Below are 22,358 nucleotides of genomic sequence, written 5' to 3'. Positions count from 1 at the left end.
GTTGTTTGCATTAATTTTTTATTATAAAAAATATTATTAACTTCTTACCGGGAAAATTAATATTCCGCCGGCACCGGTTACATAGATTCATGTACTCCAAAGCTGTGGACAAAAGAATATAATATCTGATCCTATAGACCTTAATGTCAAATTTGGTTGGCTAACAAGGTGGCTAGCTAATTAAAAAGCATTTCATAGGGTTATTTTACTATTAATTTTTATGATTGAGTAAAATGGTGCAAATGAACTTCATTTTCAGAGGAATAATAAGTGATAAGTATTCTAAAGCCAATTTGCGGTAATATTCTCTTGGAACTTTTTCTTTTCAGTACCTTTTTTTTTGTCTATGCACAAAAGCCACACAAGGACATTCGAGCATTGGAGTTACCATTGGAAGTTTATTTATCTTCTATATTGTTAATTATCATGTTTCGAATTTTAGTTGCTGCTAGGTTGTACAGCTAGCTAGCTTAGGTTAAAAAAGTAATTAATAAATTGATCGTTCAACCTCTTATTTTACATTATTATTAATTTTTACTAGGTCTCCATGATTGGCGTTTAGAACTTTGGAATCATGTGATCAAAATGCAAATGTCAAAAAGACACTTACTTTTCTAACAGTGCACACACTTGGGGTTCTGCAACGAATTTTAATATTTACTTTTTGAGTTTAAATATATATCGTAGATCGCTTGAAGAATCAGTCGTTAGTGAGGGGAAAAAAGTTATGAGAAACGCAACTTTATAGGGAGTCACACAACTTCCCTTTGAATTAAATTTGCAAACACATTGATAGTGTTTTTGAGCCTCCCTAATCATTTGGTTCTTGAGAATATATGGTAGCCAGAGAAGAGAGCAACTCAAATTAGCATCTTTTTTTTAGGTAATCAAAGTCATAAAAAGAAAAGAAAGAAAGGAAATATATGTGTGTGTGTGTGTATATATATATATATATATTCTTCTTTTATTTTATTTTTAATTCATTCATTCCAAGCTTAAACGTTTAAATTAGCATCACTTAATTATTTTTATTTATTTCTAGCTTATAAGTTTTGCCTAAGTTTCGAAATGTTTTGAGCCGTGGAGTTTTCATGCATGATATTTTATATTTGTTTGGAAAAGAATTAAAAATGGACTCGAGGATATTGATTTATGTTCTTTTAGTATATCCCGAATATAACTTTGATTTGATTGTATATATATGATGTTTGAAATTACTTCACAAGCATTTCAATATATACCTGTTCTATAGTTATTTGTTTGGTTAATATTACTTAATATTTACAAATCATGTTCTTAATCTCAAGTAATACATCTTTCAAACTATATTTATTCCTATTAAAGCAAGCCATATCTTAGAGAGAGGGACTTGGAAGGACCACAAAATCATAACAGTGTGATATGCTAATTAAATTATCAAGACTACTAATATTCCTAACTATTTGTTTAAGCAAAAAGAAATTTAAAGCTAACTTGGACTGTAGGAAAAGAAAAGGCTAGCCTATGGTCAAAAGTCTTATAGACTCAAAATGGCTACACAATAAAAATTAAAACCAACAACAAAGTGGGCCAAAGACCGATAATAGTAAATATATCAAGAGAAATTTCATTAGTCAAATAAAAATCTAAATACCCACAAAACTCAGTGGATTGAAAATTACTTCTTTTCATTTCCTTTTGCAATTAAAATGTGGTACAATATATTTGCATTTAAAAAAATGTATGTGCCCATATCTTCAAATGGTTGGTGAAGTGGTTGAAGTTGACAACATTAATGATGCCATTAGAGGCCACAGTGGGTTTGTGAGACCACATACTCATCCAAAAAGGTTGACTATTTCTGGATTTGACATAGGCCCTAATCATGGTCATTATCTTCTTCTTAATCACAAACTTTTGGTGTGTTTCTGGTACTTAATTTTGCCAAAACTACATTGTTTGTGAAAACGAAGTTATAGCAATCAATGCATGGTATAGTGTCGATTAAATAAATAGTATCTCATTCATGATTTTAATTTATAGTGTGGAAACTATATCCCCAGCTACTAAAACCCCACATATTTTTTACGAATATTTAATAATGTAATTATGTATCTATATGAGACGTTACATATAGTGGTAGACAGAGTTAAACATTACCATGCAAAGCACTCCGCACACACACACACACACACACACACACATGAATAACAATTTGTTTCCCAACAATTACTATTTCATGGAATTGACAATGGAACAACAAATTAGTTAGTTTTGTAAGACTCTCACTACGTACACTTTGCTTTGTGACCTTTTTCTCTTTTGTGGCAACAAGATATTGTTGAATATGGATGACCTTCTTGGAAGCATTATAGATATTCAATCATATAATATAAATAAGAAACATTAATTTTTCAGGCCCTGGAAAATAAGCAATTGTGGGCAAGCCCTTTGCTGGGAATGTCACTCACCCACCATGCACAACTCACTGGCACGTATCAATATCTCAAAAGCCATTCTACGTGGGTTTTCAGTGCTATTTTATATTCTTTTGCGTGGTGGCTATGTATATATATATTTGAAAAATATAGCTGTAGGACCAAGTTTGGGGTTAGGGTTTGTGTGTATACCACAAATCACAAAATGGGTTTGATCGCTGGCTCGTCTTGTCCTTTAGAAAGGTGCAAAAACTGGGTCTAGCGGACTGTTTGTCAAAAAGAGATAAGTCACTCTGAACCTCAAATTTGATATACCTACCCAACATTGTTTGCTAATGCTTATTCATGATCTTCTCAATAATTCAGAAGATATATTAAATTATTGGGCATAAACGGCAAAGAAGTAGTTCGCTCTTAATTCTCTTGGTTGTCACATATGTATTATTATATCCAAATCCACACGTATTGAAAGGGAATTGTAACAAGATGACACCCTTGGTAATCAATTTCCATGCATAATGTGCAACATGTCTTGTCCATTTATTGTTTTGATACATTTTTTTTTTTTTGCAAGATAAGACTAAAAAGTTTGTGGTGTTTTCTCTCTTATAAATTCTTTCCTTTCCCTTGATGAAACTATAATCAGTTTGAGTAAATATATACCGGCGATATATGTAATAATTAATTTTATATTGAAATTAGGTATATAATTATGGTTTCTCGTTTGCTTTCATGCCAATAATTTCCATCCATGCATGCATAACATGTCTTGTCAATTAATTATTTTATTTGGAATTTGGATTAGATTAGGGTTAGAAGTTTATGGCGTTTTCTCGCATATAAATGTTTACTTTCCTTCATTACTCTTAATAATGTTTTTTTGGCCTATTATCAATTTTGTTTACCAAATTCGTGTGTCTCATCAACTCAAATTTGCATGTCATTGCCAAAAAAATCTACGCAGACTGACACAAGTTTTTTAAACCGCGTCTGACAATATACAAGCCCTTTTGACTTTTGCATACATGACAACCAAATAGATACATTATTTTATTATGACATTCGAGCCCAAATATTTAGACTTATTTATCGGAAGATCAATAGATTTTCCGTCAAAGAAAGTGCCGAATAAAACCCTGCCTTACCCAAGCATGTTCAGTAATCAGAGAACTGGTTCTTGGATAACAGTTTCACACGCACTACTAATTAATGAAGAGATTTTCAGATTGGTATTATTTTTTTATATGAAAATATTAAATTTTCCACACGTGATAAGGTGGGTCCACGTGTTCCAGACTTGTCGCGCATGCACACGTGCGATCTCTCCACGGATCCCCGTAAGATCCGCTGTCTAACTGGGAACCCCAATATATGCATATACATAAATATATATTGTAGACGTAACAAGAGAAAACGAAAAAAATAAATAAAAATATATATGTTTTTAGACTTTAGACTTTACAGTATGTAAATATGGGGACCAATTGAGACCCTTCCCTTTGATGACCTTTGCCTCCCCATTGCTCAGCACAAAAAATCACCACCACTCAATTTCAGCCGATGTGTCAACGTTTTCCTTTCGGTCAAAGTTACCATTTTGACCACGGATTTGGTGACGTGGATTCGTCTTTTTTGAGAAGGGTAGATGTGGGATTTTCGATTGTGGGAAAAAAGAGATGAAAAAAAATAAAAATAAAGGAAGGGGGACAAGAGCAAGAGCAGCTTTAGTAAAAGAAAGGAGGAATATAAGAGGTGTTGGAATTTTTGGGTTTGTGTCACGTTTTGTGATGTGTTGTGTGTTGTGTGTTGTTATTAGATGAGAGTAGAAAAGATAAAGTGAGGAATTAAGAGGGGATTGTTGGTGATCCCAAGAATAACAAAAGACTAGTATAGCTTTTTCTTTTTTTTTTCTGCTTGGATCATATAGAGGAAAAGGAAAATAAAGGGAGTGAAAAACAAGCCCAGAAAATTGTAAATAGCATGAGAAAACGACATTTTATTCCCACTGCAGAATTCTCTTTTTCTTTTTTTAAGTTTCTGGATTAGAGAGCATATAGGAAGAAGCTTGTTGTATGAATTAATGGCTATAAATTTTAAGGTGTAACAAAATGTAGAAAACAATTGTAGTACTATAATGTGAAGAATTTTTTTTTACAAGATTTACGCATAAGTCATTGCAAGTGAAATAATTGATAAAACATTTGATAAATAGCCAATTAAAACGTTTAGAATTGTTATATAGTCAACTTTCGTAAATCTTAGATAAATAATTATACTATTTACCTAAGATATACGAAACGTTGGCTATTTAGCAATGTCAAACTGTAAATGTGGTTATTTACCTAATAAACCCAATAATTTATTGGTTTTGAATAAGATCATCACATTTGACAATGACTTGCTTCGAGATTTGAACAGCAAAGAAGCATAGTGGCCACTAGCTTTAAAGAATCTCTCCGAACTGTAATTTTCATATGAAAAAAATTATAACTTAAAAAAAAAGTGTTTGGCATGAGAATAGAGCCCTAGTGGAGAAGGCATATTTTTTTTTCTCCTCTCTTAATATAGCAAAGTTGGGGAGGATAATAAAAGTGACCCACTCAACGGCCTTAAAATGTGCATAATAATGTTGCACACACAATCGGTCTCAGTCCTCAGCCATCTCATGGTCTGCCTTGAAAGCTCACCATTATTGAACAGTCTTTATCACTGTTTCGCATTTATGAACTTGGTGATCAATTCATCTCTCATAAATACTAAAGAGACCAAGAGATATGTGACATATGTCCATAGATCACGTCAAAATTAAAAACTTCTATTAATATTATTAAACTTGTTTTTTTGTATTTTGAAAAACTCACGTGCATGGTGAGATTTTCACGTGACTTAATTAAAACATTAGTTTGAAAACCATGTTGAGAGAGACTGGTTTGTGTCACTGCTCATATTATACGGTGGTTCAGCTTCAAAAGTAGATTCTCAAGACTTTTAGAAGAGAAGATTCACACGAATATGAACATGTGGTAAGTGAACAAGAAATCCCTATTCAGAGATTTGGTTTGAGTCATTCAAATTCAAAGTGGTCATAATGGTCCAAAGTAGATTCATATGCACCAGCGTATAGTGTGGACCAAACTCTATGGATATAAACTTGAACCATAAAATCGTAGTTCTACACAATGTGAAAGCTAAGTTTTTAAAGGGTTTGTCTTTTGTTAGTTAATTGATTTCGATTGGGACTAAGACTAGCTTCATTGTTTTCTGTGCTCTTTTATTTTTATTATTATTCTAAGGATAATAACAAAGTCTATCAAAGCTCTCAATTTATCATTCACATCAACATATGAAAGATGGTTAACTAATGCTTATTACAAACAAAACCGTAAATTATTGGACGTTGAAAAAGTGAATGGAAACCAAGGGACGTCGTTGTTGCGTGAATTCTCTGTAATTTGACTGGTTTTTATTAGAAGCCTAAAAAGTCAGTCGAAATTAGTGTTATATAAAAGTCATAGTTTGCGAATTTGAACGTACAGTGTTGAAGTGGGAGGAAACTGTTTATAGCTAGATCGTAGACCAGCCAACAGTTTACGACGTTATTACGATCCTTTCAAATGATGTTCAATATAATTTCACATTTTTTAATTTTCGTTATGTGGCATCGATTCGTACAAAATAATGTGCATGACGTGAAAGGAAGTTCTTGCGTCACTTCATTTTGCAAATCATGCGCAGAGAAAAGTATGTCACCGTTTTGTTTGTCATTTCCCGTTATGGAGAGAAGAAGAAGACGAATTGAATGAGAGAATTCTCAACTGCTTTGACTTGTAGTCTGCTGTTTGTATAAATACTACAGTGGTCATTTGCTATTCATCGTCGATCTTACAACAACTTTCTAATCTACGGTGTATAGTTAATGGCCTGTGTAACTAATATAGGCTAATTGATGTCGATGTGTATCAGCTCTAATACAACTGATGTCGATGTGTATCAGCTCTAATACAACTGTTTAATACACCCGCTCAAGCTAAACCGGGGCTAAGAGGTTTAATTTAGAACACAAGTAACAAAATTGTGGAATGTTTAGAGCTTTTATGAACACATCAGCAACTTGATCTTCACTCGGAATGTGTCGCACTTCAACTTCCTTGGAAGCTACTTTCTCCTTGATGAAGTGAGCGTCAATCTCTATGTGCTTCGTTCATGTGTGGTAGAATAGATTGTACGCCAAGCCGGTTGCTCCCATGTTATCGCACTAGATCATTGAGGGCTTGAGATCAAGCGACACACCAATTTCCGTGAAGAACGACTTAAGCCAAATGATTTGGAAGCAGTTAGGGTTAGAGATCGATACTCAAATTTAGTGGAGCTTCGTGCAACAACACATTGTTTCTTTGAGGACCAAGCTATCAGGTTGTTGCCAAGGAATACACCAACACCCGTCGTTGATCTTTTATCGTCAATATTGCTGGCCCAATCTGCGTCTGTGAATGCTGTTAAAGCCATTGACTTTGCTGCAGAGAAGAGAAGACCTTGATTTCTTGTGCCAGATAAATAGCGAAGTATTCTCTTGCAAGCTGCCCATTGTTTGAGTGTGGGCTCTTGCAAAAATTGACTTAGCTTATTTATAGAATAATCTATATCTGGCCTTGACAACGTGAGATATTGTAACGACCCAATGGTACTTCTGTAGAGAAAAGGGTGTTCAAACGGCTCACTATCACCCTTCTGCAGCTTAGTACTAGGATACATTGGCGTTGGTGCAAAGTTGGAAGTGCTTATGTTGGTCTTGTGAAGGAGCTTGCGAAGATACTTTTTCTGAGTGACCTTTAGGCCATGTTAATCTCTGGTAGCTTCAAATCCAAGAAATTAGCTTATGGAGCCAAGAATTTTGATGTGAATGTTATTTTGAGATCTGAGATGGCTTTAGTGATCAGTGTGCTGTCTTTGCCTGCCACTAGTATGTCATCTACATACACTAGAAGAAGCAAGAACTTGCCACCATGTTTGTAGATGAACAATGTTGTATCAGTTGTAGAATTCACAAAACCCCAAGCCAGCTGCGCTTTGCTTAACTCATCATACCAAGCTCTTGGAGCTTGTTTAAGACCGTACTAAGCCTTGTGAAGCTTGCACACATAAGATGCCTTGGACTTGTCTTCATATCCTTCCAGTTGAGCCATGTACATAGCTCATTCAGCGTGCCATTTAGAAAGGCGTTACTGAATATCCCAATTGTAGGCGACAACTAGTGTAAATACAACTATGTGTATATGGCTTTACAACAGGACTGAAGGTTTCAAAAAAATCAATGCCAGTTGTCTATGGGAACCCCTTTGCAAACAATCTTGCTTTGAATTTGTCTAGTGAGCCATATGCAAGAAGCTTAGTTCGAAACACCCATTTGTTATGCACAATAGGCATGTGGTCTTCATATGGAACAAAGAGACCAGGTCTTAAATCTCTGCAATCATGGCTACTTCTACTTAGGTTTGGCTAAAGCTGCATCAACAGTCAATGGTTCTTCCAAACATATGTGGGAAAAAGCTTTGTGGGAATTTGTGGGAAAAAGCTGTGGAGGTACATATGGAACAATGTCAGTAGTAGATGACAAAACAAGATGAGGTACAACATGACTGTGAGATTGTGTTGACACAGGATAAGGTGTTTGACCTGTGTTTTGTGGTGAAATGAGTGCTTGATTCGAACTGTTGGACAAAGAACTCATGGACTCACTATGAGATCTGTGAACAGTGGAAGCGGGACCTGGATGTACTTGTCCATTTTAAGTATGAAATAAAAAAGGTTGAGTGGCTGTCTGTTGAGGTAATGGTTTATCTGATGAGTGATCAAACATCTTTGTATGAAAAAGATGTTTCATCAAAGAGACCAGACTTGCATAAAAAAAATTACATGTGTTTGACAGGTACCTATAACCTTTGTGAGATAGACTATATCCTAAGAAGACGTATTGTGTAGATTTGAATCTAAATTTGTGGTCATTGTAGGGTTTGAGATTTGGAAAACAGGCACACCCAAAGACCTTAAAGAATTTGTAGTTAGGAAATTTTTGGAAAAGTAATTGATATGGTGACTTGAGGCCTAAGGTTTTGGATGTGCGTCTATTTATGTTGAAGAAGGCAGAGACAAAATCGTCCCACCCATATGTATAGGGTAGTTTAGACTGAGATAAAAGGGTAAGACTAAGTTTGGTGATATGTTTGTGTTCTCTTTCTGTGTTTCCATTTTGTTGATGGGTATGAGGGCATGAATATCTAAAAATAAAACTAAACTACTTAGGATTGGTTCTAAAGGTCGATACTCACCCCCCAGCAAGATTGTATGCATTAAATCTTGGTATTGAATTGCCTCTCTACATAGGTGTTGAACTTGAGAAAAATGGATTTGGTTTCAAACTTTGATCTTAAAGGGAACAGCTAAGTAAACCGTGTAAAATCATCCACAAAATGAACATAAAATCTATAACCATCTAAAGAAAGATCAGGAGCAAAGCCTCAAATGTCAATGTAAATGACTTCAAAAGGTTTTTGTTGCGTGGGTTTCTGTGTTATTGAAGTGAAAATTTTGCATTTTTCCATTAGCACAAGATGAACAAAATTTCAAATTTTTGACAGAAAACGAGACTTTTATTGAATACTATCGATAATATCTTTGGAAGGATGTCCAAGTCTGTTGTGTCAAACATTTTCATCACAAGTAATTGAATTGTTTACATTTGTACTACATACAAGATTTTGATAGTTTTCTAAACAATCATTATTACAAGACTCAACATAACCAAAATTACACATACTGAACAAAATATCATTCAAAGAAGATACTAGAGCTTGAAACTTTGGCTTGATATGCGTGGCTAATTTGGAGAGATCTAATTGGTACAAGCCTCCCTTAATAGCTGCAGACAGCAGGACCCTCCGAGTAGCCTTGTCATTTATTGGACATTGATCACGAAAGAACTCAATAAGCGCATTGTTATCTCTTGTAAATTGAGAAATTCTAACTAGATTTTTAGTGATGGACATGTAAAATGTTTTGAAGTAAGAGACTACCATGGTTACAGTTCAAAGATGAATTACCTATATGTAAGATATGAAGTGAAGAAGCATTACGAACTGTCAACTTGTCTTTGCCTTTGTAGTCTGATTAAAGATGCGGGTTTTGCAGATCGGCTGTGACGTGGCTGGTTGCTTCACTATCAAGATACCACTCTTGATTATCTTGTTGATCATCATTGTTGGCCACATAGGTGTGATGTGAGATGTTGGAGCGATTCTGACCTTGTGGAGAGCTTTGTGTGGACTTAGATTGATCTTGATTTGCATCATGCCATGTTACATCAAAACGATGAAAGCATTTCATGGCTACATGATCAGGACGTCCACATAGCTGGAAAACATGACAATTGCCTTCCTCCGGAATGGCCACGACCTTGACCTCTAGAAGATCCTCGCCCATTGTTTTTAGAGCTTCTACGACGAACAGCCACATTCACCATTGGAGACGTCTGGGAAGCACTACTCGAGTTTAGTGCTTCAGTCCTCATTTATTGCAATTGCAAGGCAAATTGGACTTCTTCTACTTGTGACATTGACGACGACGAACTCAAACTCAGATCCGAGACCATCAAGAGCATACAAGATCAGATCATCATTTGTGATCTGGGATCCTGCGAAACTGAGGTTCAAAGTAATGCTCTCCATCTTCAAAATGTATTCGTCCACATTCAAATTTCCTTTTTCAACGTCTTTTGGGAAAACGTAGTTGGAGAACTCTCGCTTTCAAGAAGGTGGTGAAGATTTGACCTAGAGTGGTCTAGGCCTCAGCTGAGCTCACACAACAATTCACATGTCTAAGCATGGAATCTGAAATTGATGAGAAGAGCCAGCTGAGTTGAAACTGATCATGACGAATCCACGAGACATACTCTGGATTTGGAATTTGCGTAGTCACACCATCTTTGCCGGTTGATTTGATGAACGAAGGCGAAGAAGGAATCATTCCTATCAGGAAGCCTTCGAGATTGTGTATGCGAGTCGTTGCAAGGACTTGAGTTCTCCAAAAAAATGAAGTTGTTGCGATCTAGGCGTAAACTCAAGGGATTGAGGTGCGGAGAGATATTTTTGGTACAATTGAGATTGTGTGTTGTGGTACTGAGTGTTTGGATCGGTGAAAGCTGGAGAAGATGAGTTGCCTAGGTTCGCCATTATTGAGTTGCGAAGAGACTAGCTCTGATACCATGAAGAAAACAGAGAAAGAAATATTGAGAGAAGAAGAAGACAAATTGAATGAGAGAATTCTCAACAGCTTTGACTTGCAGTCCAACTGTTTGTATAAATACTATAGTGGTCATTTTCTATTCACCGTCGATCTTACAACTTTCTAATCGTACGGTGTATAGTTAAGGACATGTGTAACTAACATAGGCTAACTGATGCTGATGTATCAGCTCTAATACAACTGTTTAATAAAAAATAATGATTTTTTTCTTCATATCTCCATTGTTATCCATCTCTCGGCAATAATTTCTTATGCATTCAATAACAATAAACATATAGATACATAATAAAATAGTTCGGAATCAACATCTAAATATAATGGCCTAGCCTAATGAAAATTAATTCACCATAATAAAGCACCCTTCAATATACACTATCATTGTAACAAAACAATGATCCAATCACAACTAGAGATAGTAGGAAATAAATAATGTATCGTTGCGACAAGTCACGGCTATTTTGAATTTTCATTTTTATAAAAGCATGACATCCGAAGCTACTCATTAATTGGATATAACAACTTTAAGCCTTGTAGCTTATAAAGTATAACAGACTATATTCTAGATCATATACATGCATTTGTTATTTCCCCTCATTTCGTCTCTGAATATCTATCTTCCTTACCTGCACTATCTCTCACTCTCTAAACTACGACTCCTCCGCTAGACTCATGCTAAATCTCTCTCTCCTTTCGGCAAGCCTGACCTCTCTCTCTCTCTCTCTCTCTCTCTCTCTCTCTCTCAGCGCCACTTCACCGCTACACCGACGCCAATATCATGTTTTTTTGTAACAACAATATAGTTTTTTTAATTACTTTTATTTTTTTTAGATTCCCGACGTCCAGAATGCCGAATAAACTTCTACAAATGTCCCGGACTCGCTGCAATACCACTCGTAGTGGTGCTGCTAGAGGCGGCTCTACTTAATTGGGAACCTCAGCAGGGGTAATAAAAAAATGGCGTTCTAAAAATATGGCCAAAAGCAAACCTCATTTTTTGGTCTTAGCCCATGTTTGTTAAACTTTAGGACAAACGGACTGATAAGAAAAAAAAGTCTGATTTGCCCTTATCTATTAACAAATTCGTCACTTTCTCCCTCTTACATTTTTTCCTACACTTTTTTTTTTTCATAAAAACTTCAAAAAATCATATATCTCTCTCATATGAACTCGAAATTGAGTGATTCCAAATCGTACGGATTCGTGACGTCGAGATCTTCAAAAATAGATCCATTGCGTTTGATGAAAAATCATGTTTAATGCCATAGATGTAGAAAAATCACGTTACTGCCTTAGATATGAAAATAACTGAAAATTTTCGGAAATCATCTGGAAATAAATGGAAACGTAAACATGATGCATTAAACATGATTTTTCATTAAACACAATGGGTCTATTTTGAAGATCTCGGCGCCCCGAATCCGTAGGATTTGGAATCATTCAATTTTGAGTTAATATGAGATAAATATGGATTTATGAACTTTTGATGCAAAAAAAAAAAGTTTGAAAAAAAATTGGAGAGAGAAAGTGACGAATAAAAAAAAAAAAGAGAAATTGATGAATCTAGAAAAAAAAAACATTATATTTATTTAAGGACAAATATGGAATTTTAACTCATTACCTCTAGTGTCATCTAATATGATTTGCTATTTTTCTAAAACTCTCCAAACGTGGGCTAGATCTCAAACCTTGAGTTTAAGGTGACCCAGTTAGTTACAAAATTCATTAAAAAAAATGGCATTTTTTTATGTAATATTAATTAAAAAAATGAAAAATAATGCATATATGAAAATCAATAAATAATTTTCTTTAATTTTCTTTAATTTTTCACTATTTTAGATTTTGAATATGGTAAAATCACTTGTTTAAACTAATAAGAAAAAAAACTATAAAATAAGGTATCATTGGTATTATCGGAATGTGTTTTTTAAAACGGTAACTAGGGTAATTTTCAGACTTGCAACATGTATAAATCGGAGATAATTATAAAATGGGGTATTCTTAGAATACTAATGAGGTATTACAAGAATAAATAACATAATTAACATATTTTCCAAAATAACCTTTAAATATAAATATCTAAAGGTAATATTTTTTTTTTCAAATTCTGAGGCCTTTATTTCGAGAGAGTCTTGGGGCCATTGCCCTTCTTTTTAAAATCTTGGGCCGTTCCTTGGTACAGCCACTCGCCTCCCACACTCAACGTTCTTTCTGTTTAAGGTATGCATTTTAGAAATATGAATTTTGGTTTACAAATCTGTTTGGTATGAAATATTGTATTTTAAGAAATATTGATAATTAATAGATTTGTTAACAATTTTGGTATGAAATCTGTTTGGTATACAAAAATTTTTTATAAAAAAATGGAATTTAAAAGCTTCGAAATTTTTTGAAATTTGAAATACATATTTTTCACTTGTTAACTAAATTAATATTTATTAGCTATGTAATGAAATTAATATTTGTTGTCCTATAAGCATATTAATTTAAAAATTGATAGAAATTTCAAAGTGGTGAATCATTTTTACAAAAATTTGAAAGCTTTAGTGTGTAGTTAGAAATTTCAATTGTTAGAAAATATTTCGTTTTTCGTTTAAGATTGTTGTGACCGAGTTATTGAAGCTCGATTCTCTATTACATCAATTTTAATATTGTTCTAGTGATTAAATATTTGTATTGCAGCTTAAAGGGTTTTTTATTGTACGGAGAACAGATATAGGAGGACGACAAAATGTGTCTGGTAATTGAGGCTGGAGTTGTTGAATTCATACTTTTTGCAAGCAACCAAGAAAATAGGGAAGTGAAGGTCAATTGTCCATGTAAACAGTGCAACCAAAGTACCAAATAATCGTAGTTTTTGGTGTATATATATATACATATATATATATATATATATATATATATATATATATATATATATATATATATACACATACACACACATCAAGTCTAAAGGGGTTTACAAAGAAGTACACACGTTGAGTTCATCATGACGAGGAACGCGTTCCGTTAGTTATCGAAGAGCCGATTCTCAACCAAGATGGAACCATGGTTAGAAGGATGCACGTGCTTTGTACGATACCATGGGTCACGATTATGAATATTTTGAAAGTATGTCTTTAAATGAAGAACATGTTCATGACTAGCTGAAAGAACTCTTTAACGACCTAAAATCAAAGATATATCTCGGGTGTTAAGAGTTTTATGTGTTGTCGTTTCTTGCCTCATTGATGCATATCAAGGTCATGGACAAGTGGAAAACTATGATATCTCATCCGAGAAGAAGTAAAATTTCAAAAACGCACTATGAGGCGAATGTGGTTGTTCACCCAACTCTTACGATTTTTAATAGGTCTCACGATGTTTCCCCATCAATTAGTGATTGTTCTTAAAAGAACACAAGAGAGAAGACTCACGTTTCACAAAATACCGCATAAATTTTCTAAAGATGACACATATTTGGCAAAATACTGCAGATACCGCATAGTTTTATACATAAATTTTCCCGATGAACCTCAAATAGGGTGCATTCATCTTAAATAATGCAAAACAACAATATATATATGTAATATATATATATATATATATATATATATATATGTCATATATATACATATATATATATATGTCATAGTTGTGGTATGCTTCAAAACAACAGTGTACCCTAAACGGTTTGCGGGTTACCAGTAAAATCAATGGTGCGGCGCGATTGCGGTAGGCGGTATTTAAAACCTTGGTTTGTGCACGAAATAATCCAATATGATCTTGTCGCTAATCATTCCGGGTCGTAACGCGTCATGAAAAGATATTGATGTTTTTCTATAACCGCTCGTTGAAGAGGTGAATGGGGAAAAAGAGTTGTGATGCGAGAAGGGGCCAACGGTAGTAACTTCAAGATGCGTGCCACACTACTTCGGATGATAAACGATTTTTCAGCATGAAGCAGTTTGTAATCCTGGAGTGAAAATGGAATTACACATGTCCTACATGCAACATTAGGACGTTGCTGCATTGCAGATGCCAAATCGTGTATTACGACCATCGTCGAATTGTTCATTTGCACACTCGATGAGAAAGAGCATACACTACAAAATGCGCATTGAGAAATAGATGGGCTTGCTCCTACAATGGTGAGGTTCCTCAATAAATACTTAGAAAATACGTTGACTTTGGCGGAAAGAAACAAAAGCGCGACCGAGCGAGTTAAATTGGAGCAAGAAAACAATTTATATAGCTTGCCATATTGGTTTTAGTTGCAGCCGCAACACAACAACATGGGCGTGTGATGCACATAGAGAAAAAAATGTGCGACAACCTATTAAGGACTTTGCGCGGAATTAATAAGAAGTTTAGAAACACCAAAAAATCGATATAATTTGATGGACATGGGCATCAAGTAAGACGCCAATAAAAAGAACCATAAAACAATAACATTAAGAATTCTTTTTTTCTTCTCTATTCTATGTATGATTATGGTGATTTGAAGAATCAATGTTGGTTATTGGACCTTTAAACCAATAGCGAGCCCGGAAGACCCAAGACCCAACCGTGAGAAGCAACAAACCCCCGACTGCCACGGGAGTGTAGTTTAAGGTTTCCATGGTGACTGGATATTCCACCGGAAGAGAGAAAAGGACCGAGATTATTGCGACCCACACGACCGCAATCCAGCCCACGACCACCCCATACCGGCCCAAGTTGAACGGCCCGGGAACGAACGATTTCCGAGCCAATGTGACCCTAAATAGTATTGGCAAAGCGTACGCGATGTAAAGCCCGATTGTTGCTATTGACACCATTGCGTTGAACGCCACAATGCTCCCAAGAGACTGCAGGCAACAACAAAAAAGGTTAAGTTAAGTCCTGATGAACCCTAAACGACGTGTTAAAAATGAGACAGCGAGGAAATAACGGTATTTTAGTGGTTATATTACCGTCAGAGCCATGACAAACGACATGAAAGCAGAGAGCCAAACAGCGTTTATCGGCACTTCTTGCTTGTTCACTTTGTGCCACAACGACGAAAAAGGCATCGCTCCGTCCCTAGAGAACGCGTAAGCCATTCTGGCCATACACGAAAAAAAAAGACAAATATGCATTGGATTTAGGTGAAAATAAAAATTTGAAGACAGAATCAACACCAACTTATAAATGGGTCCTTTTGGATTCAGGTAAAGGTTGGAAAATGGTTAGCTATGCTTAACTTTGAAATAAAATTTTAGCATCAATGATTAACTTTAAAAAAAACTCAGGTAGATGTTAATCCAAACAAAAATCGAAAAATCAAATTACTATAGTTAAAAATTAAATAAGTTTAAGAACCTTTGGATTTAGGGCATCATAAAAAATAAAATAAAAACCAATAATATTTACCTTGAGTTGCTCGTCACGGAGCTCATACCGCAGAAGAAAATGGCAACGGCGACGATACCCAAACAGACAATACCTCCGACTCCGCTCCCATACCTCTTGTTAAAGGCTTGGTAGAAGATCTCGGCAATGGCGTATCCCCCGGAGGCATTGTTCTCGTCCAATAGGGACGGGATGTTCGTCACCGCGAATGTGATCCCGAGAATGTATCCGAACCCTACCACGATTGATATCGCAATCGAGCTTATGATCCCCTTGGGACCGTTCCGGTCCGCGTCCTTTGTCTCCTCCGTCTGCAAAAAAAAAAAATGACACAAAATGATCGTATAGATTCAGTTTAATTTATTCGGCGACGGGACATAAGGTTATTATAGACGGACCATGTGAGCAGAGGCATCGTAGCCGGTGAGGGTGTACTGGCTCATGAGAAGTCCCAAGACGAAGATGTAAACTCCGTTGCCGATTCCGACCCCATTGTCGGTGTTGAAGTGAGTGAAGACGAAGCTCGCGCTCGCTCTCTCCGGCGCCACGCTCGGTATCACAATCATGAGCACAAACACTCCTACGATCATATTTCAATCACATACATGGTAAGGAAAATAAAAAAAAAACTGTTATTATGACTATATGAATACTAATTGTAAATAAAATGGTGGCAAAACCTATAATGAAATAACCAGAAAATAAATATCATAAGAAATTTTTTAAAAATTACATATATATTTTCTGATTAACTTAGTATGTCTGCATTTGTTTCGTAACCTAAATATAAAATTATATCACTTAGTGAACATCTCTTATAAAAGGCGCAGTGAAAATTCAAATTAACGATCACTATTCTTAGTAGAAATAGTCATTTGAAATTAATGGATTAGAAAAATAGTAAAAAAATTATAGTTTTCGATAATATAATCAAAATTACATTGTCAAAAAAAAAAAATTAACATTATAATTCAAACAAATTAACGATTTATTTATCATTTTCAAAAAAAATTTAACCTCAAGATTAAAAAAATTATTGAAACCAGATACTTGTACATCCATGATTTCACTAACTTTTAGACACACACCAAGTATATTACAAATTTATTAATTTCAATTCGTTATGCAGCTAAGACGTTCATATACAAATAAGTGTTTGTACTGATTACTTAATTAATTTAAGAGAGAAAATATGCGATGAGGAGGGTAATGAATTTACCGAGGATATTCCAGGCGGCGGCCAGCTGTCCGAAGAAGGATAGCCACGAGATGGGAAGGCTGTTGATGGCGGCGTGGACGGTCAGGATCGCGGCGTGGAACGCGATCACAACGTACTTTGACGCCTCGTATCCGCCGCCATTTTTGCCGCCGGTGCTGAGAAGTATGATCACTTGGATTAGCTGAGCCAGAGAGAAGTCAACGCTCGTCGTCACCGCCCACTGCCACACCAAAATTAATAATCTAACAAAAATGGAACCAAAACCTTATAATAGGTTATAGTATCAGATAAATAAAAGGTATTGATTGAAGTATTACCTGGCCAACAATGTTGAACCTGCACAAACCATAGGAAAAAAAAAAAAAAAAAAAAGAATTACATTATTAACTTGCTCATGATAAAAGAATATAATATATGAACTGGCAAACCAGCCATAATTCATTTTATAATTATTATTTTTTTCTGTTGGACCAATTTTTACACACAATACTACACTCTGTGACTACATGCTCAAATCGGTCACGGCACGCATAAAATAATTCTTCACCATTTGTGGTAAAATATACCATTTCAATTTTTCAAGTTTCTTTATTACATTAAAAAAAATATAATCAATGAGTTTCGAGATAACACGCAAATCCACGAGAGAATATATTAATTAATCGAAGACCGTTCAGAAACGCGCACAGAGATCGGAACAGTTATCATTCATGATTTAATTAGTTAAATAAAATTTAAAAAAATTAAAAAAAATACCAGCCGGTGATCCAAGAAGCGAAAGGAGCCCAATTGGGTCCGGCGAGCTTGGCGCTCCAATAGTAAAGCCCACCGGAGGTCGGGTAAGAGGAGCAAATCTCGGCCATGGAAGAACCGACCACCATCGTGAATCCGCCGGCGACGATCCATCCGTACACCGCCGACGCCGGACCGCCGAATCTCAGGCCGTTGTTGTACAGCGTCGTCACTCCCGTCAGTACCGATATTATCGAGAACGAGAACGCAAAGTTTGACAACACTCTGTATTATTGTTAACTTTTTTATTATTCAGGGGCTTTTTTTGCAAATATCGAAGAAAATAGGGGTTGAAAAAGAATGATGACCGTACGAGAGGTCGCGCTTGAGCTCTTGCTTGTATCCGAGCTCGTTGAGACGAGAATGGCCTGAGTCCTTTGGGAGTTGGTGGGTCGGAAGAGAGGCTTTTCCATTGTTATCGGATATCACCATTGGCTTTTTTTTTTTAATTTTTTATCTAATACATAGTAGTATTTAGAGAAGGAAAAAAAAAATAAATGATTATGTGTTGTTTGCTTCGTATTGGGTTTTGGTTATTTAGAGCAATGATTTCTTATTCAAAGCTGTTTTGTTGTCCTCTCTGTTTTTGTTTTTCGAGAGAGCGAGAGATTCGTTGAGATTGGAGTCAACGAACGACAGATAAGAGAAAGAAAGAGGGATATTGTATTGATATTTTTTTTTTTTGAGTAACGATATTGTATTGATATTGTTTCTTCTTTTAATAAATGTTATTATACGAACTTTTCTATGTGAGTGTTTTTTTTTCTTAATCATTTTTAGTATATAATTCAATCATTTTTGCCCAGAGAACATTTGACATAAAACAACTGTGATGATATAAAATGTAATAAAGGTAGTGATTGAGTATGATAGCCCATGTTGATGGGAACGGTTAAAATTGGAAACATATCCTTGCTAAATTGGATTTTAGATAATAACTTTGATTCGAAAATTTGATGTAAAATATTCCCTTAAACCTTTTAAGTTTCATCATGTTTATGGTAACCCGTCCGACATGCATTCAACTCAAGAAAAATTGGGTTAGGTTAAAAAAAAAATCTTTTAATTATATAATCATTTGACTTATAGCACTTTAAATTATTTACGGCACTAAAAAAAATAGACGAAAATATTTTTGGATTTTTTTTTTTAAGTGTCGTAAATAAGTTGATGTGAGACTATTTACAAAAAATTTATAAAAGTGGTTATTTAGTAATTCTTAAATTTTCAGTTGCTTATTTGACTAAGTTTTTGAAAAAAAAAAAAAAAAAGGTGATGGATCGATTCAATTTTTGACCCGAGAGTTGGGTTAGAATCAAAATCCAAGTAGCGTGTTTAATGTATGATCTAATTATAATATAGAAATATAATTTTAAATATTTCCAAAAATAAATAGAAAAGATTGTTTCTCTCATTACAAATTATTATCCAATTAGAATCAACAAAATTAATTAAATGTTGTAAGAATTTGAGACCTTGAAATTTAAACTATTTGCTAGCTTATATGAAATTGAATATTTTTTATATTTTTATTTTTGACTATGTGAAATTGAATATTTGACCACTTTAGAATTTAGATTGCATTTTTGTACGAATCTTTTGGATTCTGAATGCTGATTCACATTGCACAAACAAACAATAAAAAAAGACTAACCAATAATGACTTTTAGGCATGTGACGCATGTGAAATGTGACTAATAAATTAATAATTAGTGAGATCAAGAAAAAAGAAATAGAAATAAATTTTTTTTAAAAAAAAAAAAAAAAAAAAAAAAGAGGGTGAGGCGACGTGTACCATCCAGTGATCCAAGAGGCAAACGGAGCAAATCTACGACCGCAGAGCTTGGCGCTCCAGAAGTAAAGCCCACCGGAGGTTGGAAACGCCGAGCATATCTCCGCCATAGCCAAACCAACCACCATAGTCAAAGCTCCCACAATCGGCCATCCGTACACCATCGTCGCCGGACCGCCGTACCTCAGCCCAACCCCGTACGTCGTCGTCAGCCCCGTCATCACCGACACGATCGAGAACGTCACCGAGAAGTTCGATATCAGTCTGTGTTACAACACACAAAGAAAGAAAAAAGTTGAGCACGAACTGTTTGGGAAAACGTCTGAGAGAGAATTGAGTGTCAGTTTGCTATACGCACGAGAGGCTGCGTCGAAGCTCTTGCTTGTAACCGAGCTGGTTCAGGCGGGAGTGATCGCCGCCGTAGAGAGGCTGATAATGGCGGTTCTCTTCCATGGCGTTTCGCTGGTTCCGCAGATCTCTGTTTCGCTTTTGGAGATTTGGATGTTCTTTTTTTTAATATGAAGTGATGCTTAATTATTGGTTTCTTTGTTGATATGGTAAATAAATAGATGCGTCACTCAAAAGTATATTATCCTATATAAAAACTAACGTATCATTTCTGCAACATTAACTTGCCATAATGATAATAGCCATGATTGAATGGGACTACTCTCTCGAAAAACTTTATTTAAATGTCTTCCTTTCGTCATAAATTTTATGGCGGAGAAATTATGATGTTAGTTTATGCTTTTCCTATTTGATCATTTTTTTAGATGGGCTCTTCACTTTGTATGCTATTGCAATTCAGCCAACCGTTCAATAGTTTTCTTTAAAAAAAAATAGCCAAAAAAGGTTTTCATGAATTCAATATGGAATAGTAACATATTTGTTTGGTAGGATAGAAAGTGGAAGGATTGATTAACATGGAGATATTTTACTATGGAAATAAATTTATTGTATTGTTTGGTAGAGATGAAGGAAAACAAAATGAAGGGATTGAGAGGGATTAACTTTCCGTGGTACCCACTAAAAACTATCACTCCCAATTCGGTGGGATTGAGACGGCTAAAAACAAAAAATTAAAGTAAATTACGTATATACTACTATATTTAGTATGCAAAAATAATTGCAATTTAGTAATTTGAGTACACAAAACATCAATCATTCCTCTTTATTTTAATTAATATCAAACAAACAAAGGGATAGATTCTAATCTTTCCTCATTTTGTTTTTGTTTTTCTTGTTCTTGGTCTTTAATTTTCATGTTTGCCTTCGGAAAGGTCTATCTTGATTATGAGAGGTTGGCTAAGATCTACAGAAGGCTCGGCTACAATGGGTGCCTAAAATGCTGTCAATATCCTCATTTTCAGCCACAGCTTTGTTTAGAGCAGACTTGGCAACTTTTGTGACACGTATCATTAACACCGCTACATAGAAAGCCGAAAGAAAAAAGAATGTGATATCTATATAACCATGATTGAAACAGAGGCTTAGCACACAACCAGGAAGAAAAGGGGAAAAAAAATTTAGACCATGATTGAATTTCTCAAAGGTGATATTTATTAAGAATTGAGGAGATCGAGATTGTATTTTTGCTGAAATACTGAGATACCTTTCTCAGACCGAGATACTTCCATACTGAGAAAATACCACAAGCCTCAATCATTGACTTCAAATTTGGATGACAAGATTTGCTTCAATCTTGTTATTTCTTTGAGATCGTCTCCAGTTATGAATATGTCATCAATATATACACTCAAGATAGAGTGTTTGCCTTGGGCTGAAATTTTCGAAAACAATGTATGATTCGCTTGACTTTGCGAGTAGTTGCACCGTTTGAGTACATTAGTAAACTTCTCAAACCAAGCACGAGGTGACTGCTTTAGTCCGTATAAGGACTTTTTGAGTTTACAGACTTTGTCGGCAGCTTGATCATTCTCGAAGCCCGAGAAATTTGCATGTGGACTTCTTCCTCCAGCTCACCATTCAAGAAGACATTCTTCACATCGAGCTGGAACAAAGGCCAGTCTAATTTGGCAGCCAAAAGAGAAGAACTCTGATGGTGTTGAATTTTGCTATCGGTGCGAATGTTTCTTGATACTCGATGCCATAAACATGAGTGTATTCTTTAGTGACAAGGCGAGTCTTTAGTCTTTCCACAGTGCCATCCGGATTATGTTTGATGGTGAACAGTCATCTGCATCCAATAGTTCACTTTTTGGGGGGCATCTCGATGATTTCCCAGGTGTCATTTTGTTCGAGAGATTAAACTTTTGCATGAGTTCCAGCTCGCCAAGCTGGAATCTGGAGAGTTTCTTTGATGAAGTTAGGCACTTGTTCTTGATCCATTCTTGAAGATAGATCGCTAGTACACATAATCTTCAATCTTGTATGAGCCACATGATCGAATAGGTTTCCTCAAGGCAATGAATAAGTCTGAGGGAGATGAGTTATTAAAGGAAAGTCAGAAATGTAGTATATGCAATTGTGG

The 22,358-nt window shown here is 35.2% G+C and overlaps 1 protein-coding gene across 3 annotated transcripts; it reads right to left on the bottom strand.

Moving 5' to 3' along the window:
• Positions 1-15,066: 15,066 nt before the first annotated feature.
• LOC149385716 (bidirectional amino acid transporter 1) lies at positions 15,067-20,521 on the bottom strand. Of its 3 annotated transcripts, none has more exons than XM_089626962.1 (8): positions 20,226-20,521; positions 19,871-20,131; positions 17,601-17,619; positions 17,284-17,503; positions 16,463-16,644; positions 16,086-16,375; positions 15,647-15,776; positions 15,067-15,541 (listed from the first exon to the last, which is right to left on the bottom strand). In XM_089626962.1, the coding sequence occupies exons 1-8, from the start codon at positions 20,318-20,320 to the stop codon at positions 15,173-15,175; spliced, it is 1,566 nt and encodes a 521-aa protein (XP_089483088.1). In that variant the 5' UTR covers positions 20,321-20,521; the 3' UTR covers positions 15,067-15,172. The 3 variants fall into 3 exon arrangements, with proteins under 3 accessions (XP_089483088.1, XP_089483087.1, XP_089483089.1); XM_089626961.1 differs by lacking the exons at positions 19,871-20,131; positions 20,226-20,521 and adding exons at positions 18,040-18,300; positions 18,389-18,693; XM_089626963.1 differs by lacking the exons at positions 19,871-20,131; positions 20,226-20,521 and adding exons at positions 18,040-18,300; positions 18,384-18,459.
• Between the last annotated feature and the right edge of the window lie 1,837 nt (positions 20,522-22,358).

Source organism: Urtica dioica, chromosome 9, assembly GCF_054948205.1.
Source record: "Urtica dioica subsp. dioica isolate 48M chromosome 9, U.dioica_male_clone48M_v1_H2, whole genome shotgun sequence".
NCBI lineage: Eukaryota > Viridiplantae > Streptophyta > Magnoliopsida > Rosales > Urticaceae > Urtica > Urtica dioica.
This window is presented reverse-complemented; position numbering and strand designations above follow the sequence as displayed.